This window comes from Pteropus vampyrus, unplaced genomic scaffold, assembly GCF_000151845.1.
Source record: "Pteropus vampyrus isolate Shadow unplaced genomic scaffold, Pvam_2.0 Scaffold43, whole genome shotgun sequence".
Classification (NCBI taxonomy): Eukaryota; Metazoa; Chordata; class Mammalia; order Chiroptera; family Pteropodidae; genus Pteropus; species Pteropus vampyrus.
In genome coordinates this window covers 4028491-4048895 of record NW_011888824.1, presented here as the reverse complement: position 1 = coordinate 4048895, position 20405 = coordinate 4028491, and the positions used below count along the sequence as shown (strand labels likewise).

The following is a 20405-nucleotide window of genomic DNA, read 5'->3' as shown; positions in this document are numbered from 1 at the left end:
TCACCATGTGACAAATATACCCCATACTTTATATATATTACTGTGTTTCTTAACATTATCCATAAAGAGAATTTTACTCAAATTACTTATTTCTATGCTACATATTTCCTATATTATGACTAGGCAGATTTCACAAAAGTACAATAAAGGATCCATCTTTAAACAAAGTAAGGTATTTTAAGTACTAATCTGGGTTCTAAGCATACACATTGTAAAGCAAAACCACAATTCCAGATTTTCTTGATGAGACTGGCAGATGTGCATAACTACTTGTGATAGATACCTGCCATGCTATTTAATCATTGAGGCCATACCACCTTAATTCTCAGCTGTTGATCCAGTCACTCTTACTCACTGCAGAAATTCAAGAGAGTAGATTCCTTGAAGAATGCCTGTACTAGAAAGAATAAGCTTTTTGAAGTGATCCTTTATCTGAAGTCTGTATAAAAACTACGTATGTTTTCCTACATGACTTAGATCAGGCCCACTATATAAATATATATAAAATAATTAGCATGTTTCCACTTTTAGCTTTTATATACAAAGAGAAAAAATCCTGATTGCATGATCTAAAGAGACGGAAACAACCTTGTAACTAGAAGAAAGCAAAATAAGCTTTCACATTTTTAGATATTTTCCCACCTGACTTACATCAGACCCACAATAATCTATTATCTCATTCTATCTTTACAGTGTCTATTGTGAATAAAGTAACGAGCCTAGCAATATAATCATTCTAAAGATGAAAATTATAATCAAATGACTTATAGGTCACATACCTAATTATTAGTAGAGCTTGGGCAAGAACCAATATATTCAATTCTCCAGCTTAGTGCTGTATCCATTCAGACACCTTAAAAATTTAAGTCTAGTGCTGCTACAAATTATGGATCATCTCATAAATAATAATGTTTAATATCAAGATCTTTGAAATAAAAATAATAGCCACCTTTTTGAGGCACTGTGCTAATAGGCACTTTATATACATTAGCTTGAATCCTCACAATAGCTCTATGAAATATATAATTCTCATTTATAGATTAGGAAAATAAGACTTAGAAAGATTAAGTGACTGGCCAATCAATTAGCCAGAAAGTGTTGAAACCCGCATTCAAATCCAAGTTTATCAAAACTACCTCTAAGTTTATCAAAGTTTATCAAAGCTAACTACCTCCCTAAGTTTATCAAGTTTATCAAAACTAAATTATATGAGGAAACAAGCTCTTTCCTCATATATTTATGCAAAGATCATATACTACATAGAATGGTGTGGAATAACATTAAAACATTATTACCTACATATGGCCCACATCTATAATTAAATGGCAATAAATACTTATGTTTTTCCATTTTTTTGTTTTTTTGTTTTGTTTTTGTTTTGCCTAGAGGACGTGGGTGAAGTTTGAATGTACGAAAAAGAGGTTCTTTGGAGTATAAGAAGTGGAAGATGATTAGGAGTCTTCTTCTATCAGGGTAATAATTCAAAAGCATTTTTTTTTATTGTTACCATTAGTTGAAGCCTACTATGTACCAAAGCTATGCTAGGTACTTTATATATATATCTCATATAAAATTCGTTATCAGGAGATGCTAAAGGCTTCCACTTAAAAAAATGGAAATCCTTACTGGTTTTAATAATGGACTTTGGTTATTGTTAATCTTCCTGTCTTTCCATTTTTTTCTCTCCATTACTTCATACTATTGCAAGCTAATCTTTAAGAAGCGAAATGAAATTCTGATCCTTGGAAAGCTATTAAAAGACTAGTTGTTACCATAATGACCATATAAATAAAATATAATATCTCAGCCGTAAAAGTCTGATAAACATGTACAATCTAATACATAATTCGCTCAATACTTGCCTCTGGAGTTGCTAGTGCTTTCACAGCATTCAGATCAGATCCTGAGGAGAAAGTATTATTTGCCCCATGAACAATGAGACCTTTCCCCTCTGTCCAATTTTCCAATTCAATCACTTTTTCCAAAAGTTGTAGCATCATAACACCTGCCAGAGAGGGGAGGAGGAATCACAAACAGCTAAGATACTAGAAAAACAGAAATAATTTCGAAGCCATAAAGCATCAAACAAGACTAACGTCTATCAAATACTTATTGTGTTGGCACTATGAAGTATATACAAAGGAGGTATACAAAGCAGTCCCTGCTTTAAAAGTTTACAATTTGTTAGTGATTTTTTTCTTTCCTTCTCTCCTCTCTCCTCTCTCCTATTTCTCTCTCTCTGTGTCTCCTCTCTCTCTCTCTGTCTCTGTCTCTCTCTCTCTCTCAATTAAGAAATCATGTAAATATATGGTGAGGTAGAAAAATAAGAATATGTCATACATGTTTTAGGAATAGGAAAATTGGAATCAATAATATGGGATATGGTGGTAAAAAAATTATCCCTTAGGGTAAAAATGATACCTAGGCCTGATTTCACAGCAGTATACATTGTCTTGTCAACAAGCTCACAAGAGTTACATCTATATTCCTAACTCGAATATAATATTGCTTTTCAGAAGACTATGAAATCTTATGATACATGGGCATACAGTACACAAAACAAAGGTGATATTGTCACCCTACTCACAACAGAACTACTGTAATAGGATGTTAGTTCAGGAAAGGGGGATAGCAAATATCTTGTTCCACGGTTGACAAACTGTGTGGAAAAGCCCAAGGAAGTACTTCATAGGCTGCCAATAAGATGTCTAACAACCACCAATTCTGTGATTTACATATTAGATTATTTCCTTGATATTCCAAAATTCTACTGGAACTTCTTTATAAAAGACAAATTTTTAATAAAAGAAAAATAGCAGAGACTGTCATTCTTTTAGATATGCTTACCTATGTTGATATTCCAAGTTCATAAAATTCATAATGCTCTCAACATGATTAAATTTACTCTTTCCTCTGCTTAAGAAAATACTTTAGAAGCCAATACTAAGATCATAAAGGAAGTTAAAATTGGCAAAGAATATGTACCGCAAGGTTCCAAGACTTACTATATAGGGGCCATTAAACTATGTACACCTCTTTGGAATATAAACCCCATGATGTCAAGAACTATTATTTTCTTTGCCATTTTCTGAAGTAACCAGGAGTGAAGTGGTTCCACAATAAATATTAATGTTATTGATTCACATCCTTTCTAATTGCTAATTATGACCTAATTAAAACAGCAGGCCTTCCCAAGGAAGTCCTTAGGAAATATAGTTCTTGCTCTTAAAAGATTTATAGTATAGTTTTTTTATAGAAAACCACACATTTAGGGTAAGAATAGATCTATATAGGTAAATATGGACCCTTCATCTTCCCTAATATTTAAGTGTCAAATAAAAAAGTAATACTGGACTTCAGTATGAGGAATCTATACCAGTGGTTAATCTTGAACTCATCTTTTTTACTTTGTAAAACAAACATTAAGAGTTGGAAAGGACCTTAAAAAGTATCTGGTTGGGTGATTTTCAAACAAAGGCCTGGGGGGGTTGCATAGTATGGGGCTCACTCATCATTTCCCAACCAAACCCAATCACATACCATTACCCAAAGTAATGTAGTTCTGTTTGTATTAGTTTTAAATATTAGGCATTAAATTAACATTTGTCTCCATCTGAATAACAAGTTTTATTAATATAAATTATTTTTAGCTATCCAGTAGTAAATTAAAACTATAATATAATCTAATTCTCCAGAGCAGTCTCACCTTTCTAATTTATTTTTCCTAGGCTAATTTTTAAATTGGCTTTTATTCTCTGAACCAATTGAAGGTATGAAGCTGCATGGTCCAATAAAGTACCACCACTCACGCGTAGCTACTGAGCACTTGAAATGTGGATAGTCCAAACTGAGATGTGCAGTAACTATAAAATGTATATCAAATTTCAAAGATTTGGCATGAAAACAAAAAAAAAGAAAATACTTCTTAATAATTTTTATATTAGTCACATATTGAAATATTTTGAATACACTGAGTTAAATAAAATATATTATTAAAATTAATTTTACCTGTTTCTTTTTATTTTTTAAAACATGGCAACTAGAAAATTTTGAATGAAACTCGTGGCTCACATTTGTGTCCTGAATTATATTTCTGTTGGTTAACACTAAAAGAGAGAGATATCTCTGAATTCCGCTAAGTGAAAAGTAATTTTTGGTTTAAAGACCCACCATTGATAATTTATAAAGATTAGAGTCTACTGAATTATGTCAATAGGTATGAGATTATATATAGACACATGAAAATTTACTGAGATATTTTTGAGCCAAATATTTCAAATGCTACTACAGAATATAATTTATATCCCCGTGAAGTACATAACCAACAAATAGAGAAATTACAAAATCATTTTGAAATACAAGGGCTGGATAGTCAACAAGGTTACTCATTATCTCTTGCATAACATCATGGTAACAGAATTCCAACTTGAGCTTTGGCAAAAAATCCCAGATTACCACTTTGCCAAGCGCTGCCTAGCAAACGAAGGTATTATCAGTATCTAAGAGTTAGGAAAGGGGCAACAAATAGGCAAGTGCAGTGTTTTCACTGATTACTGGAATTACATGGTGAAAATTAGAGTCATATTTCAATTCACAGAAAAAAAAAAGCTAAATAGTAATTTCTTTTTTCATTTATAGGCTTTTCTCGTTAGTTTTTAAAAATCTTTGAAACCACTTTCCCTTTGTCTCCCAGTGACATTAGCTGAACAAAAACAAATGAACTTATTAAGCAGTTCATAAATTTCAATGAAAAAAAAAAACAAGATTAATTTGACGGTTTCCTTTTTATCAACATCTGTATTCATGAATTTTTTTTTTTAATTAAAAGTCACAAATTAGTAAAAAATGTACCTGGTTCATGTGATGGCTTTGTTTTTGTTTTCATGTTCTACAAAGAGTACCTTGACTTTCAAGATTTCTGTCAGCAGAGTAAGAATAAGAGTCATGCGATAGCAGGTTAGATTTAATGCCATTCTTTAACTAGCAAAAGGAAGAGCTCTATACCTGAGAAGGCATTCATTTTACTTGGATTGTTCAGAGTAAGAATGCCGATGCCATTGTCTTCCTTCTGAAGGTCAATGGATCCACCAGGAAACTGCTGAAGTTTTTTTTTCACTTCTTCCTCATTGAAGCCATGAGATGTATTATAAAGTGACAATCCCATCTGTTGTACCAACTTTGTCCTCATAGACATCGATGATGTCTTCAAAAGACTTCTTGCCATTTCTGGAAAAGAGAGATAAGTATACAGTAGTCCAGATGAACAGACACCTTTCTAACATTATATGTTTGTTAATAAGCTTTAATGATAGACCTTTCTGTTTCATTGGAAGTACTTCCTTGTTTCTAAAAGCACTCTTTGAGGAGATGGCAGTATGGAATTCCTTTCCTTTTCTCCCCAAATTATTCACAAAGGATATCTGCCTCGTCCTCTTTCTACCCTACTGCGTGACAAGGTCCGGAGATGGGGACAGAGGCTTCAAGGAATGCATCGTCAAGAACGAGGACGTGGCATGTGTTTAGGGATAATCGGTTTCTTAGAAATGATCCTATTAATAGGGGGAATTTGGGTAGCACAAATTCTAGTAAGTGTACACGCTATACAAATGGATTTCCTCAAAATTGGCTCTGAGGAAAAAATAGTAAATTCCCCGCGTATGGAATCAGCTCTAGTCACCCTGATGTGTCCAGAATGCGTAAACCCTTTATTTGAACAATTATTAAGGGAAATTCCTTTTGATGCGCCTCTTAAAGATATTATGAGTAAATTATAACAAGCTGAATTGCTGGAACCAGTTTATGCTCCTGTTCCCACGCAGTTAGTATAAAAATTAGTAAAGGATAAGAAATTTACTCATAAGCCTGTGCCTACTATGGAAGGGCCTCCTTTTGTGGCCTAGTGGATAAATAGAAAACTCTGGTATCCACTTAGAGGGGCTAATAGTATGAAAAGATTACCTGATCTTCCTTTGCCTTATACAGGAGCTTATAATAAAGATAGTATACGTACAGTGAATAAAGATAGAATTCATGTGCCTTATAGTAGTTTAAGTTTCATAGAAAGGCTGGCTGGGTCAGGATCTCTTTGGTGCTTAAAAAACAAAGGAACAGAAACTTAGCTTATGAAAGCAGCTTTGTAAAACTGATTTTTATAAATATTTTCCTTATTACTGCACCAAGGAAACTTTTGAACAGCTATGAGAAAGGTTCAGCTTGAACTTTAGATATAGCATAAATCAAATAGTATTTAAAAGATTTCTTTAGGCAAAAAGAAGAACAATGTCTGCCCACAAGCCAATGCTTGCTGTTATGAATACATTTATCTATCATCTTTACTTAAATCAAACTGTATCTTACGTAATAGATATAAGAATTAAAAGTTCAGATTGTTCCATCAGATAGTTCTGTTGTAATGATTGAGAGAAAAATGTACTAGTTAATCATGAACATTAATAATAATATACTCTATAAGATTTTCTGCTTCGCCTAACCACAGAAATTTAACTCCCTGCTACCTTAACTACAAAGTATAATCTAATGCCAAAATAAAAAGTATAAAAGTTGTACTCAAATCACAATAAAACGGAACAGTGTCACACCGCCTCTGAGCTGTGTAGTCGACTGTCTCCCGCGCCGACGCCTTGCGCACCTTCGGGGCCCCCTGGATCCTGGCAGATATCGTTTCAGTATATCATTGAGAGATGAAAGCATAGTTACAGTACATTGACTGGGATCCAATACACTAGGAAGATTCAGAAGAATGTTGCCGTTCTATATTTAGCATCATTACCTGTCTCCAGGTAGTCTTTCTAACGACAGCATTTCTTCCTTCAACTCTTTAACTTTTCCAAATCAAAGAATAAATTCAGTCGAAATGTCTCCTTAGAAAGTCTCAATGAGGAAATGCTACAAGAGCAATCCCACTATCTAACAGAAATTTTATTCTTAGCATTATACTTACATTATGCAATGTTTTCAAAGAAAAAGTTGGAAGGGTCCTGAGGAAAATGGGGGAAAAAATAAGACCGTGTCTGTGTGGTTTATGTATTCCCCAGGGTTCTGTCACTCTTCTCTTCTAACTTGACGTATACATCACGGGTAATCTCATCTCTGCCCAAAGGCTTTTTTGCCTTTTGTAAGCATTTTTGTTGACATAAAACATACATTCAGAAAAGCATACACATTGTAAGGTACAACTCAATGAATTTTTCACAAGGTGAATACATTCAAGTAAAAAGGACCCAATTAATAACATAAATCTCAGACGGTCCATCTTCCAGTTACCACTCCAAATAAGTAAAACAACTAACTTGACTTCGAATATTCAAGATTTGTTTGCCTTCTTTTGAACTTTATATAAATTGAATAATGTAATACATATATTTTTGTGTCTGGTTTCAACTATGATTGTGACATCCATTACTGTTATTATGTACTTAGGGTCTCTAAAAAGTCCATTTTTCTCATTCTTTTGTTTTATTATATGAATATACCATAATTTATATATTCTAAAATAAATAGATATTTGGGTTGTTTCCAGTTTGGGTCATTACATGCCACACACTCCCCTCTTCCTTGTACAGCCAAATGGAATTCAGTTCCACAAATCCTTCAGGTTTTCTCTTCATTTTAAGTGTCTGTATATGTGATCCCTCACTTGCTACACTTTTCTTTTCCTCAGAGTAATTCCAAGTCATCCCCTTTAAAACTCTACAAAAAATACTGTCTGTCCTCGCATTTATATTCTTTATTAACTCTCACTCACATTTTCTTGTACTTGCTTAACCAAATCTTCCCACTAGATTTAGCTGAGAAAGGCACCTGCAGTACCTAGAGCGATGCTTGACAAATGATATTTGCAAATAATAATTTGGCATAAAAGGCTTAACAATTCACAATACCATACGAGGCTTAAGAATCAACTCTCTACCTACCCTGTTCATTATTCTTACCACTCACCCTGTGTCGAAGTCACTGCTCTTTGCCAGTTGGTTTCTCTCACTGGACTGGTAATCACAGCCTGTGCATCTGACTGTTAAGCACTCATTTTTCAGGTCAGACCAATAAAGTTCCAAGAAAAGATAAGCTGTTTGAGCTGAATACTATGCTCCTCCCTCCATCAGTAGATTTATGCCTTTCCCTTAAAGCTTAATTATTCCAAGAGAGTGAAAGGTCTTCACAGAAGGGGTTCTCTGTTGCTCCTGCCCATGTCCTGTTTATCTCTATACCTCCAGCACTTAAGAGTAATAGCTGGTAAACAGTACGCTCTCAGATGTGAAAATGAAGGGAAAATGGAGTTGGGGGAGAGTCATCTAGATTTTCTCTCTAGGTCCTTATCAGTTTTTTTCAACATGTAAGTGATTTAAATAATCTGGTTTTAATTCCCTACCTTTGTGACCCTTGTATGTGTGTAGCAGTTAAAGGATTACTGAGGCTCAAAAAAATTGTGTAATGAAAGAACATAATCCAAAAATGGGTTGGACATTTTTTTCTGTTGGAAAGTTTGCCGCACAAAGGAAATGTTCCATGTTTTAGTTAAGCAAGATAATTTAACACATAGTGAGAAGGAAAATTAGAGGTCCCTGGGAATATTGCTGAAATGAATTCTAAGACCAAGATGGAGTTGCCTGGGTGGCACATGAGCGAACCAAAACTTAGATAACTTAGCCATCCTGTAAATGCTCCGTTTGCCCAGAAATGCAGTGTATTGAGTCAGCCAAAGCCCAAATGCCAATGCAACTCTGGGCCTTCTCTGCCTAAACAAGGTGGACTATGCGGCCCCAGCCAAGCTTATATTTTCTGTCTCTTCCTTCTTCTTCAGTCTTTATCCTATAAAAGCTCTAGGCCTTCCACCCCATTTTGTAATTCTCGGAAAGGAGACTGTCCGCTTCATGACAGTCTGAAAATAAATACATTTGTTTGCAGCACCTACTTAGCACAAAGTCTGGAAAGTATTCAGAATTTAAATTAGTACATTGAAATGATATTTCCCTATTCTTTTGACAGTGTTGACGTCAGCTATTTCTCCACTTTCTCCAGATGTTGCAGGAAGCAGCACCCGACAGAGGATTTTGGACGCTCAGACAACTTTGTTAGAGGAAGGAGAGTTTGTTTATTAGGCCCGCGAGCACTTGAGGCTCTAGACAGCACAAAAGGCATGAGCTCCTTGCGGGTAGATTTCTTACAGCTTATATACCCCAGCAGTGTTCTATGCAAGGGGCATGATTCCTTTGTCTGAGGGTCTATGGGCCCATCAGACTCAGGATTGGAGGGGGAGTTTCAGGTGGAGGCTGCAAAGGGGAAGGAATTCCGGACCACCAGTCCTATCTATTTACACATTGTTAAGTGTAGCAAGAGTTTCCAGAAGGCCATTTAAAGATCTAAAGGGTGTGATTAACCTATAACCCGCTGAGTTTCTGCAAGCCCTTTCCTTTGCATTTTTCAGATGCCTCCTCTCTTAACTATTTCGCCACCTTTTTTCCCCACACCCTCCATCACCTGGCAAAGTCCCCAGGCGGCGCTGGGTGCTGCGTCCCCTTCGCGGAACTTTGTCGTTGCGCCCTGGTCAGTTTCGGCTTAGAAGTCTTGTGGAGCAGTCCGGAGCAGGGCTAAAGTCCTTCCCACAGCGATATCCTCGGGTTCACCCCGTAGATGCCACTTGCTATGCATCCCCCACGGCCAGAGTCCGGGAAGCGCCAACAGCCGGGACTTCCCCTTCCGCTCCTCTTTGCCCTCCTTCCGCTTCTCTCGCGCGTTTCCGGGAAGGCCGGAGGCACCGGCCCTCCACCACGCGTTCTCCCCGGCCCGCCATTGCGATGGAGTGGAGCCCCAGACAGCGATGCTACTGTAAGTGCTTCGTATTTCAGGTCTTGCGACACAGGATTAGAGCTTGGTGCAGGGAAGCTGCCAAAACACGTGTAGTTTTAGGCTCCGATGTAAAGCTGAGAAGAGTGGGAAAGGGATCCAGTTTAGGAGAATATTGAAATGAAGGAAAGAGCTAACCTGCATAGCCACTAAAAACACCCACAGTATCTCTGATGGCAGTGAACCTGGGCGGAGGATATCACGAGCACCCAGAATTTTTGCAGAAAAATTTATTTTCTCCTAAATAAAATGTGGAATCAGAAAGCTGCAAAACCGGAAGAGGCCGTGCAAACTCCGGTTGCATGAGTGTAAGCAGAAATCTATGGATTTCTCTTTCAGAGTCTTGATTGCCTGCCTTTGCACGGTTATATAAACCTCTCAAAATTTTCCCACATTGGGGCAAGGAGGAACAACCCTTAAAATCTAGGGATACAATAAGCCACCATCCATGCAGAACTGGGGCACCAGAATGGAAGAGAAACTGATTGAAAGAAAAAATTTTTTGCATAAAAAATTTGCCAGAAACCTGAGTTTATGGCTTGAAATGTATATCTGTTACTGTGTGCTTATGTTTTCTGCATGTGTGTGTTCCAAATTGTAATATGAACCATTTTGAGACAGGACTTCATTTGTAAAATTCTTAATTTTTTAGCAGGAAATGAAATGGGGCATCTCAGACAGAATTAATCTTTTTAGTAAACCTAGTTAAGTTTTCTTCCCTCCTTTCTTTGGAAAAAGGGCCCTCTCCCTCAAATCCTGATAATTGCCCTGGCAACTCAGATCCTCTGGCTATTGATAAGGGTCATCAGCCCATTGTTAGCAGAAATGGGGCCCTTAGAGTCTGAGGGGGGAGGGGACTTCAGTATGCAGTTTTGCTTTTTTCTCCCTGAGGAAAGTTTTCCTCAGTTATTTTTTTTCTCAGTAACAGATCATGTACTAAGGTGAGCTTTCTATTTCTGGCTCGCATTTTTCCAACATTGTAAGCCCCTTTCTACCCAAGTAAATTCTACATTAAGAGTTTTCTAGTGGAAGAGATGGGCAACGAAATAAATATGTACTATGAAGACAGATAAAGTGTATTCAACATAGTGTTGGAAGTTAGTATTTTAGGTTAAAGGAAGGCCTTTTGTTATATTTATGAATTCCTGTTCGTCTTCATGACAGTGAGGTTCTCAAGCATTGTTGGACATACGGCTCATTAGGAACTAGGTAAATGTGTAGATTCCTGGCCCCACTTTTAGGTACTTGATTCCGAGCAGGGGGTCCTTAAAAAGTTGAAGAATTTTTTGATTGTTTGGATATACCCTTGTGATAGGGTTTTACTGTTATTTTTCAATCAGCTTTGATATTCATGTGCTCTTTGTCTAATCTGTTGTTTATAACCTAGGTGCAGTCCAATGGGCTTTTTAGAGGTTTTCTTTCTGAAACACGGAACGCTTTTTCACTCAAAAGGAGAGGGACGGAGAGAAGAAAAGAGAAAAACAATCCTTTAATATCGTCACCATTCTGTTTTATAACTGTTTAAAAACCATTCTGTTTTCTTCACCATTCTGTTTTATAACTTAAAAGCCAACAATTTGACCTTTCTGTATTCACTGTACCCTTTCTCCTGACTGTACATGACAGACTGAATTAGGAACAATTCCCTCCATTTTTTCTTTTCTCTTTCCCTTGTTATTTCTTTTGATAATGTATTCAAGTTTTTGTTTTTTAATATGCCATAGAAAAAATACTGGAACAAATATCTCAAACTGTTAACACTTGTCAATCCTAAATTATGAAAATATAGTGTCTGTTATGTTATTTAAATATCTTTATGTGTTTTCAAATTTCTGAAGAATGAAGAATATTTAATAACATGGTAGAATGCTTAAAATATAGTATTTTTAAAAAGTATATATATGCATATATAATATAATCATACGGGCACTACATATGTACTATTACATGCATATACACATAGGTATGTATATATGTATATAGTAGAAAAAAGAGAAATATACCAAAATGTTAACAATGGTTTTATTTGAATTTTTAATTTTTTCTGTATACTTCTCTGTATCTACCAATATCTACCATAAAATTTATTACTTTTATATTTAGAAAAAATGCAATACTATTGTTATTAATAAAAACAAATTAAAGCTCTAACCAGTGGCAATCGAGTTAGCAGGCTGGTGCTTTAGCTCTAGCATGACACCAAATTGCTGGATGAAGTCAGCCATTAGCTCCTCCTATTTGGAAGACTGGACTTGCTCCCTAGAAAACAAGAGTATTTGTATTTTTCCCTTGAAAAGAACTGTGTATCATTTGGAAAGTGTGTGGTCTTATAGACAGGCAATTCCTCACTAGCAATTTGTTTCAAGGGCAACTGTAATACAAATACTCTCCTATCTCATGAAAATGACTTTATTACCTAGCTTTATTGAGGCATAATTGACAAAGATTATATATATTTAAGGAATACAACTTGTTATACATATATATTATGAAAAAAAATCACAGTCAAGCTGGTTAGCATAACCATCACCTCACAGTTATACCGTTTTATTGTGTGTGTTTTATTGTGTGTGTGTGTGTGTGTGTGTGTGTGGTGAGAACATTTAAGATTTATCCTCTTAGCATATTTTAAGTATACAATACAGCCTTGTTAACTATAGTCACATTGCTATACATTAGACCTCCAGAACTCACTCAACTTGCATTACTAAAATTTTGTACTCCTTGACCAACATCTTCCCTTCCCCTCCCCCTAGTCCCTAGCAACCACCATTCTATCTTCTGCTTTTATGAGTTTGACTATTTTAGATTCCACATGTAAGTGAATTTGTACAGTGTTTGTCTTTCTGTCTGGCTTATTTCACTTAAGTCCTTCAGGTTCATCCACGTTGTCTCAGATGGCAGTATTTCCTTTTGTAAGGCCAAATAATATTCCAAAGGACTTTTCTTAAAGCAATGAAATAACCTTATTTTTCTCTTGTTTATGTAATGGAATGAAGCTCATAGTTGTGCACTCACGTGATCCTGGGAGTAGACTTAAGTTTTGGTGTGTGCTTAGCTTTGCATTAAATTTGAGAATATCCTGACTTCTCATTTTCCCTAACTTGCTTAAGCAGGTTTAAAAAATAAATAGAACATATATCCATCTATCTCTGAAAAAAAAAAATGCTTATACTAATATTGGTACATGAGATTTCAAAACAAAATAAAACACTTTCTATGTAGATTGCTTCTGGAGAGAGTGACCAAACATAACTTACTAAAGAATGTTCCTACTGTCTGAAAAACGAGAGTTTCATTTGACTAATAAAGCTTGGCTATTTTTTGAAGTATTCTTCACTATATACTTTATAAAAATGGAGGTTATAATCTCACAGAATAAGAAATTTATAACGGAATAATGCAAAGCAAAAAACTATTGTTTTTGACTTTCCACTCTTCACCATGTAGGAAATATACTGCCCCCTAGTGGCAGTTTGCATATATAACAAGCCGAGAAATTTGTGCCTGATAATTCTTTACCCTCAAATAGTTTTTCCTGATATCCCAGAAAGTAGCATGACATGTCTTTTATACTGATTTTTGTAGACAATATATACTGTTGCTGCTGCTATTGCCATTTTTTACCGTTGATTACCAATTTGCAGCATTCTCTGACTCTCTGGCTTTATTTCTCTTCCACCTGCTTTCTTCCAGGGAATTATTTTTGTTTAAGCCAACGAAGATTCACAGGTACAACATACTAATAACTAGAATGTTATAGGCTTTGTTGTAAGTCAAAATATTTTTTAAATGAATTTGTTTTCCAATTTCACTTTGCAGTAAGCAATACATATATATACACTACAAAAGTTAAATGGTTAGAAATGATATACAGTAAAAAGTCTTCTTCCCCCACTTTTTCAGAATTACCTGGCACCCAATCTTAGAGATAGCAACTCTTAATAAACTAATTTCTTATGTATTTCCAGAGATTACCTATCTCCTTTCATATATATTTATTATATGTATTATACATACACATTTATTATATATATGTGCTTTATATATGCATATATACACATTATAAATGCATATATAATTAGCAGTATATATACACATTATGATGCATTCATTCAAAGGAGTATTATGCAGCCATAAATAAAACAGGGCATCTCTCTGTATATGGAATAATCATCAATATAAACATGAATATAAAACATTTTTATGTTTATATAAAATATTTATATATATACATACATGTGTATCTACATATAAACTTTTTGATAACCAAATGGTAACATTCTGTATTCACTGCTCATTACCTTGCTTTTTTTTTTTTTTTTTTTAATTTAACAATGTGTATTGAGGTGCTTCTCCAGAAGGAGATGCTAGGTGATAGGACAGCCAGAGAGACCTAATAGCAGAATTAAAAAAAAGAGGACTCCTTTGAGAACTGGACAGAGGCTAGGCAAAAGGTCATGATTTCTAGTAGGTTAAATGTGGACCTTAAAAGAAGAGTCAGTTGTAGGCTATATTGAAAGAGACTTGCCTAAGAGAATCCCTTGAATGAGTAAAGTGACCCAGTACAGAAGTGTATACTAAAATTCCAGGGTTAAAAGGGAGGCAAAACAGCCAGATGAAGGATATCTTTAATAATATACCAAGTTCCTCTGTAGAAAGTCCTCCAGGACTTTCTTTGATCTTTGAGAAATCAGATTGCAAAATTATTCCATGAAAAAAAGATCACAGCCCACACAAATATTATTCCAAGAGCATACAGCAAGCAATACCAGGCTCAGCTATAAAGAAAACTGTGCTCTTTCCCCTAATTACTGCTCTTTCTCAAGCCTTGCTGTGGAAGTTCCAAGCAATTTGTCCCCATAAGTGAGGTGGGACAGAGAAGCAGGTTCCTGAGTTTATATCAGGTTTGATCTTGGGAAAAGAAAGTTTTATACAGAAGAACTTGGCATATTTATACTGAAAAAAAGATGTTTCTTACCTGAAAGTGACTGGAAAGCTGAGATATCTATTCGAGATTTCTTAGGGGTGAAAAAATTGTCCACAGCTTAGGCCCCCCTTGGGTAATATCTCAGAAGAGTAAAAGTAACATTCTTCTTGCATTCTACCTAGTTATATTTATACAGATCATGGCTGCAAAGATGGCAACATAGGAAGCTCTTGAAATTTTCTCCTCCCACAAACACAACAAATGTACACCTACCTACACATAGACCAGTTTCCTCTGAACAAAATCCAGAAACTGAGGAATTAGCTGAGTGCCTCCTACACATCAGGTGATCAAGTGATCAAGAAAACACCCACACCAAAGCAGATAGGAAAGGCTGAAACACACTCTTGCCATAAACCTTACCCTTGGCACAGTAGCATATAATCAGGAGGGAACCTTAACTTCTAGCTTCTCACTAAGAAATTAAGCGTTTCCATCTTATACCAAGTGCTCTAACTTTTAAGATTCTTACTCGAGGAATGGGCCCCCAAAACACCTAATTCTGAGAGCCAGTGGGGTTTGCATCCATAAGACTCACAAGATTATAGCAAACAAATGGGCATAGAAGCACTCAATGTGGTTATACCCCCCACCCTTCGGAGCTGATTACAGAGAGAATAGGCAAGAAAAAAAAATGCCATCTTTCTTTGAATGGGGTTTATTTGTTTAAAAGTTGCTGCCTAAGGGTCAGGCTTCTATTTTAGCATACACATAGGGTCTGACTATGATCCTCCTAGGAAGAAGACCAGGGAAAGTAGCAGATGCCTCTCCTCACCTGTCCCTCCTGCCTGCCCCAAGTCACCAGTATCTCCCTAAAAGGAGCTTGTACACATATCTGCTCAACATTTGTGGATGAACTCCAGGGAGAAGTCCCCAGATCACCTGTCTCTGACTGCCAAAGATGCTTCCATTTAGAACCCTAAACTGCAGCAAACAAAAATGTTCTTAATAGGCTTAGAAGCACCCCCCTTTCCATGGCTCTACACGCAGGCCCAGCACAAAGGATAGTAGGCAAAAATACCCACCTGCCCATTTCTTCTTGGGAAGGAACAAACTTTTCACCTGCTGTCTGAGGGTCCAGATTCCAACTGTCTACTATCTGACTGCAATCCTCCCCTTTGGGACACTGATGGTTCTTGGCACACCCTCAACTATGGGGATCCACAAAGAATGTAGCTTGAACAATCTCAAAAGTTCGAGAAACTACCAAGAGCCAGATAGATTGATGAGGTTCATACACACAAAACCATACTAATAAGACTGGTAGAGAAAGTTGTTTTAGCTATATGTAGAAATCATCACAGAGTCAAGGAAAATGAAAAAAAATAAGAGTATGCTTCAAACAAAAGAACAAGATAAAACTCGAGAAGCAGATCTTAATAAAATAGACATAAGTGATTTAACTAATAATGAGTCAAAATAACAGTGATCGTGATTCTAACCAACGTTGGTAGAACAATACATGAATAAAGTGAGAATTTGAACAAAAGGATAGAAAATAGAAAAAGAATACTGAAAAGAAACTACGGAGCTAAAGAACACAGTAACTAAACTGAAAGTTTCAATATAGAGGTTCAACAGCAGACTAGGTCAACTGGAAAAAAGAATCAGTGAATTCAAAGACAAGGCAGTGGAATTCATTCGATTAGAGAAGCAAAAAGCAAAAAAAAAAGAAAGAAAAGAAAAAAGAATAAAAAAGAGTGAAGATAGGTTAAGGGACTTATGGAAGACCATCCAGTAGACCGATATACACATTACAGGGGTCCGAGAAGAAGAGAGAGAAAGCTTATTCAAGAAATAGTAGCTGAAACTTCTTTAACCTGAGGAAAGAAACAGATATTCAGATCAAGGAAGCACAAAAGATACCAAATTAGATGAATCAAAACAGACCCACACTGAAACACAATTAAATTGTCAAAAGTGAAAGTCGAAGAAAGGATCTTAAAAGTAACAAGAGAAAAACATCTTGTTACATACCAGCAAATTTTTAAGCAGAAAAGTTGGGGGCCAGAAGGGAGCGCCATGATATATTCAAAGTGTTGAAAGAAGTCACCTGCCCAGAAGGAATACTCTACCTAGAGAAGTTGTCCTGCAGAGTTGGAAGAGAGAGAAGGATTCTCCAGACAAGCAAATGTTAGAGTCATCACTACTAGAACAGCATTACAAGAAATGTTAGAGGAATTTCTTTAAGCTGAAACAAAAATGCGCTAATTAGTAATAAAAACATATGAAAGTATAAATCTCACTAGTAAAAGTAAATAGTAAATTCAGAATATTCTAAAGTAATAATGGTGGATAAATCACATAACTCTTGAATGAAGATTAAAAGACAAAGGTATTAAAAATAACTATAATTGTTGAGGTATACACAATGTAAAAGATGTAAATCATAATATTAAAAACAAAATTTGGGGAAGATAATGTAAAAATATAGAGCTTCTGTATGTTTTTGCAGTTAAGTTGTCAGCTTAAAAATAGACATAAATAAACTTTTTTTTTTTTATGTAAGCCTCATGGTAATACAAAGCAAAAATCTATAGTGGATATAGATACACAAAAGATCAAGAAAAAGAAATCAAAGCATACCACTATATAAAATTATCAGATCACAAAAAAAAAGAACAAGAGAGGAATAAGTAACATAGGAATCACAAAACAACCATAAATCAATAAATCAAATGGCAACAGTATGTCCATAATTATTTTAAATATAAATAGGTTAAAATTTCCAATCAAACAACATAGAGTGACTGAGTGGATTAAACAACAAGACCTACATATATGTCTACAAGAGTCTCACTTTAACTTTAAGGATGCACATAGACTGAAAGTGAAAAGAAGGAAAAAGATATTCCATGCAAATGGAAACAAAAGAAAATGGATAGCTGTACTTATATCACACAAAATAGACTTTAAGTCAACATCTATAGCAGGAAAAAGTCATTATATAATAATAAAGGCATCAACTCATCAAGAGGATATGGCATTTATAAATATTTATACACCCACACAAGAATACCTAAGTATATAAAGCAAATTTTAACAGATCTAAAGGAAAAAATAGATGGAACTACAATAATAGTATGAGACTTCGATACCTTAGTTTCAACAATGGATAAATCATCTAGGCATAAAAGCAATAAAGAAGCATTGGACTCAAATTACATGTTAAACCAGATTAATTTAACAGGTATTTACAGAACATTCCACCCAACAGCAGCAGAAATGCATTTTTCTCAAGACTAACATGAAATACCCGTAGGCTAGATCATATATTATGCCACAAAGGAAGTATTAATAAATTTAACAAGATTGAAATTATATCAAGCATCTTTTCTAACTAAACATTTAAAGAATTAATATCTATCTGTCTCTAACTCTTCTAAAATATAGAGGGGGAGGAAATCAATAGCTAGCTAATTTTATGAGGCCAGCATCACCCTGATATCCAAAACAGACAAGGAAAATTAGAAGAAAAGGAAATTTTAGGCTAATATCCATGATGAACTTCGATAGAAAAATTCTCAACAATATATTAGCAAACCAAAGTCAACAGTACATTAAAAGGATCCTACACCATAATCAAGTGGTATTTATTCTAGAGTTGTAAAGATGGTTCAATATCTACAATTCAATCAATGAGATAGATAATATTAACAAAATGAAAGATTAAAATTATATGATCTCAATAGATGCAGAAAAAGCATTTGATAAAATTCAGCATCCATTTATAATAAAAACTCTCAACAAACTGTCTAGAGGGAATGTACTTCAACATAATAAAGACCACATATGACAAGCACACACCTAACATTATATTCAATGATGAAAAGCTGGAAGCTTTTTCTCTAAAATTGGTAATAAGAGAAGGGTCCTCACTTTATCTACTTTTACTCAATGCAGTACTGGAAATTCTAGCCAGAGCAATTAGGGAAGAAAAAGAAATAAAAGGTATCGAAATGGATAAAGAAGAAGTACATTTGTCTCTTTATGCAAATAACATGATACTGTATATAAAAAAATCCTAAAGACAACATTAAAGAAACTGTTAGAACCAATTAATAACCATCAGATGAATTCAGTAAAATTGCAGGACACAAAATTAATATACAAAAATTAGTTGTATTTCTATGCACTAACAATAAACAATCAACATCAGAAATTAGGCAAACAATCCCATTTACAATAGCACCCAAAAGAATAAAATACTTAAGACTAAATTTAACCAAGGAATGCAGCTTTGAAACTATAAGGCATTGATGAAAGAAATTGAAGAAGACAGAAATAAATAGAAATATAATCTCATGAATTAGAACAATTAACAGTTACCATCCGGTGTCATGTTTTTACTCCATATTAGCTTTGCTCCCACCAATCTCCTTTGTGTTGTTATTGGCAAATATATTACATTTCTATATGTTATAGGCCTTATATACATATAGTTTTATATAATTTGTTTTTAAATAATTAAGAGAAGAAAGGAGAAGTAATATACATTTATACTATGTTTTATAATTACACAATTATCTTTTTTTTTTTTTTTTTTTAGTATGGTTTCTAGTTTCTGTCTGAGGTCACTTGCTTTGAGCCTGAAGGAATTCTCTTAAAATTTCTTGTTTGTTGAGTTTTCTTACAATGAATTCTTTCAGTTTTTGTTTATCTGACATTGTCTTTATTTCAGCTTCATTGTGCTGCTTTCAAATTTTCTCTTTAGACAAAGAATGTCTTTAGACAAAAATATCTTTGAATATTTTGACTACAATGTTTCTTAGTATAATTTTTCCTACTTGGAGTTTGTTGAGCCTCTTGGATATGTGGATTAATGTTATTCATCAAATATGGGATATTTTTAGTCATTATTTTTAAAATAAGTTTTCATGGTTTTTGTTTATTTCTTTGCTTCTTTCTCTCTCCTCTCTGGTAATCGCATTACATGGATACTGGTGTCTACAGCTGTACCACCCTGAACACGCCCGATCCCGTCTGATCTCGAAAGCTAAGCAGGGGCAGGCCTGGTTAGTACTTGAATGGGAGACCATCAAGGAAGACTGAGTGCTGTAGGCATAAACAAAGAAATGAACAAACATGTATACTAGTAATCTTAATGGTGTCAAACATTTCTCTGAGGCTTTGTTCATTTGTCTTCATTTTTTGTGTCCTCTGTTTTTCAAATTGTATGTCTATTAACCTTTCTTGATATTTGCTGATTCTTTCTTCTGCCAGTTCAAATCTATGGTTGAACTCTGTTTTGTTTTTTGTTTTGTTTTGTTTTGTTTTGTTTGGGTTACTGTATTTGTAACTTTAGAATTTCCATTTGTTTCTCCTTTATAATTTCTTCTTCCTTTTTGATATTGTCTCTCTGATGAGATATTATCATTATACCTTCCTTTAATTCTGTAAAGATATTTATCATAGCTGCTTTGATGCCTTTGTCTGCTATCATCTACATCTGGGTCCCATAAAAGAAGGTAACTATACCTGCTTTTTTTTAAAAACTGTGTATGGGTCAGATCACACTTTCCTATTTCCTTGAGTGTCTTATCATTTCTTT

The 20405-nt window shown here is 34.8% G+C and overlaps 1 protein-coding gene and 1 pseudogene across 3 annotated transcripts in view; one reads left to right on the top strand and one right to left on the bottom strand.

Moving 5' to 3' along the window:
• ECHDC1 (ethylmalonyl-CoA decarboxylase 1) overlaps window positions 1-9717 on the bottom strand; it is a 28421-nt gene extending 18704 nt beyond the window's left edge. The window contains exons 1-4 of one of the 3 annotated variants that reach the window (XM_023529821.1): window positions 9499-9717; window positions 6962-6998; window positions 5005-5226; window positions 1863-2005 (exon numbers count right to left, since the gene is read on the bottom strand). In XM_023529821.1, the coding sequence (XP_023385589.1) occupies window positions 1863-2005; window positions 5005-5224 (363 nt within the window). In that variant the 5' untranslated portion in view covers window positions 5225-5226; window positions 6962-6998; window positions 9499-9717. Of the gene's footprint in view, window positions 1-1862; window positions 2006-5004; window positions 5227-6961; window positions 6999-7959; window positions 8033-9498 lie in introns of those variants that run through there. The other 2 variants (XM_011358733.2, XM_011358734.2) reach the window with 2 other exon arrangements.
• A 10082-nt stretch (window positions 9718-19799) lies between these two features.
• Window positions 19800-19918, top strand: LOC111738808 (annotated as a pseudogene).
• The last annotated feature ends 487 nt before the right edge of the window (window positions 19919-20405 follow it).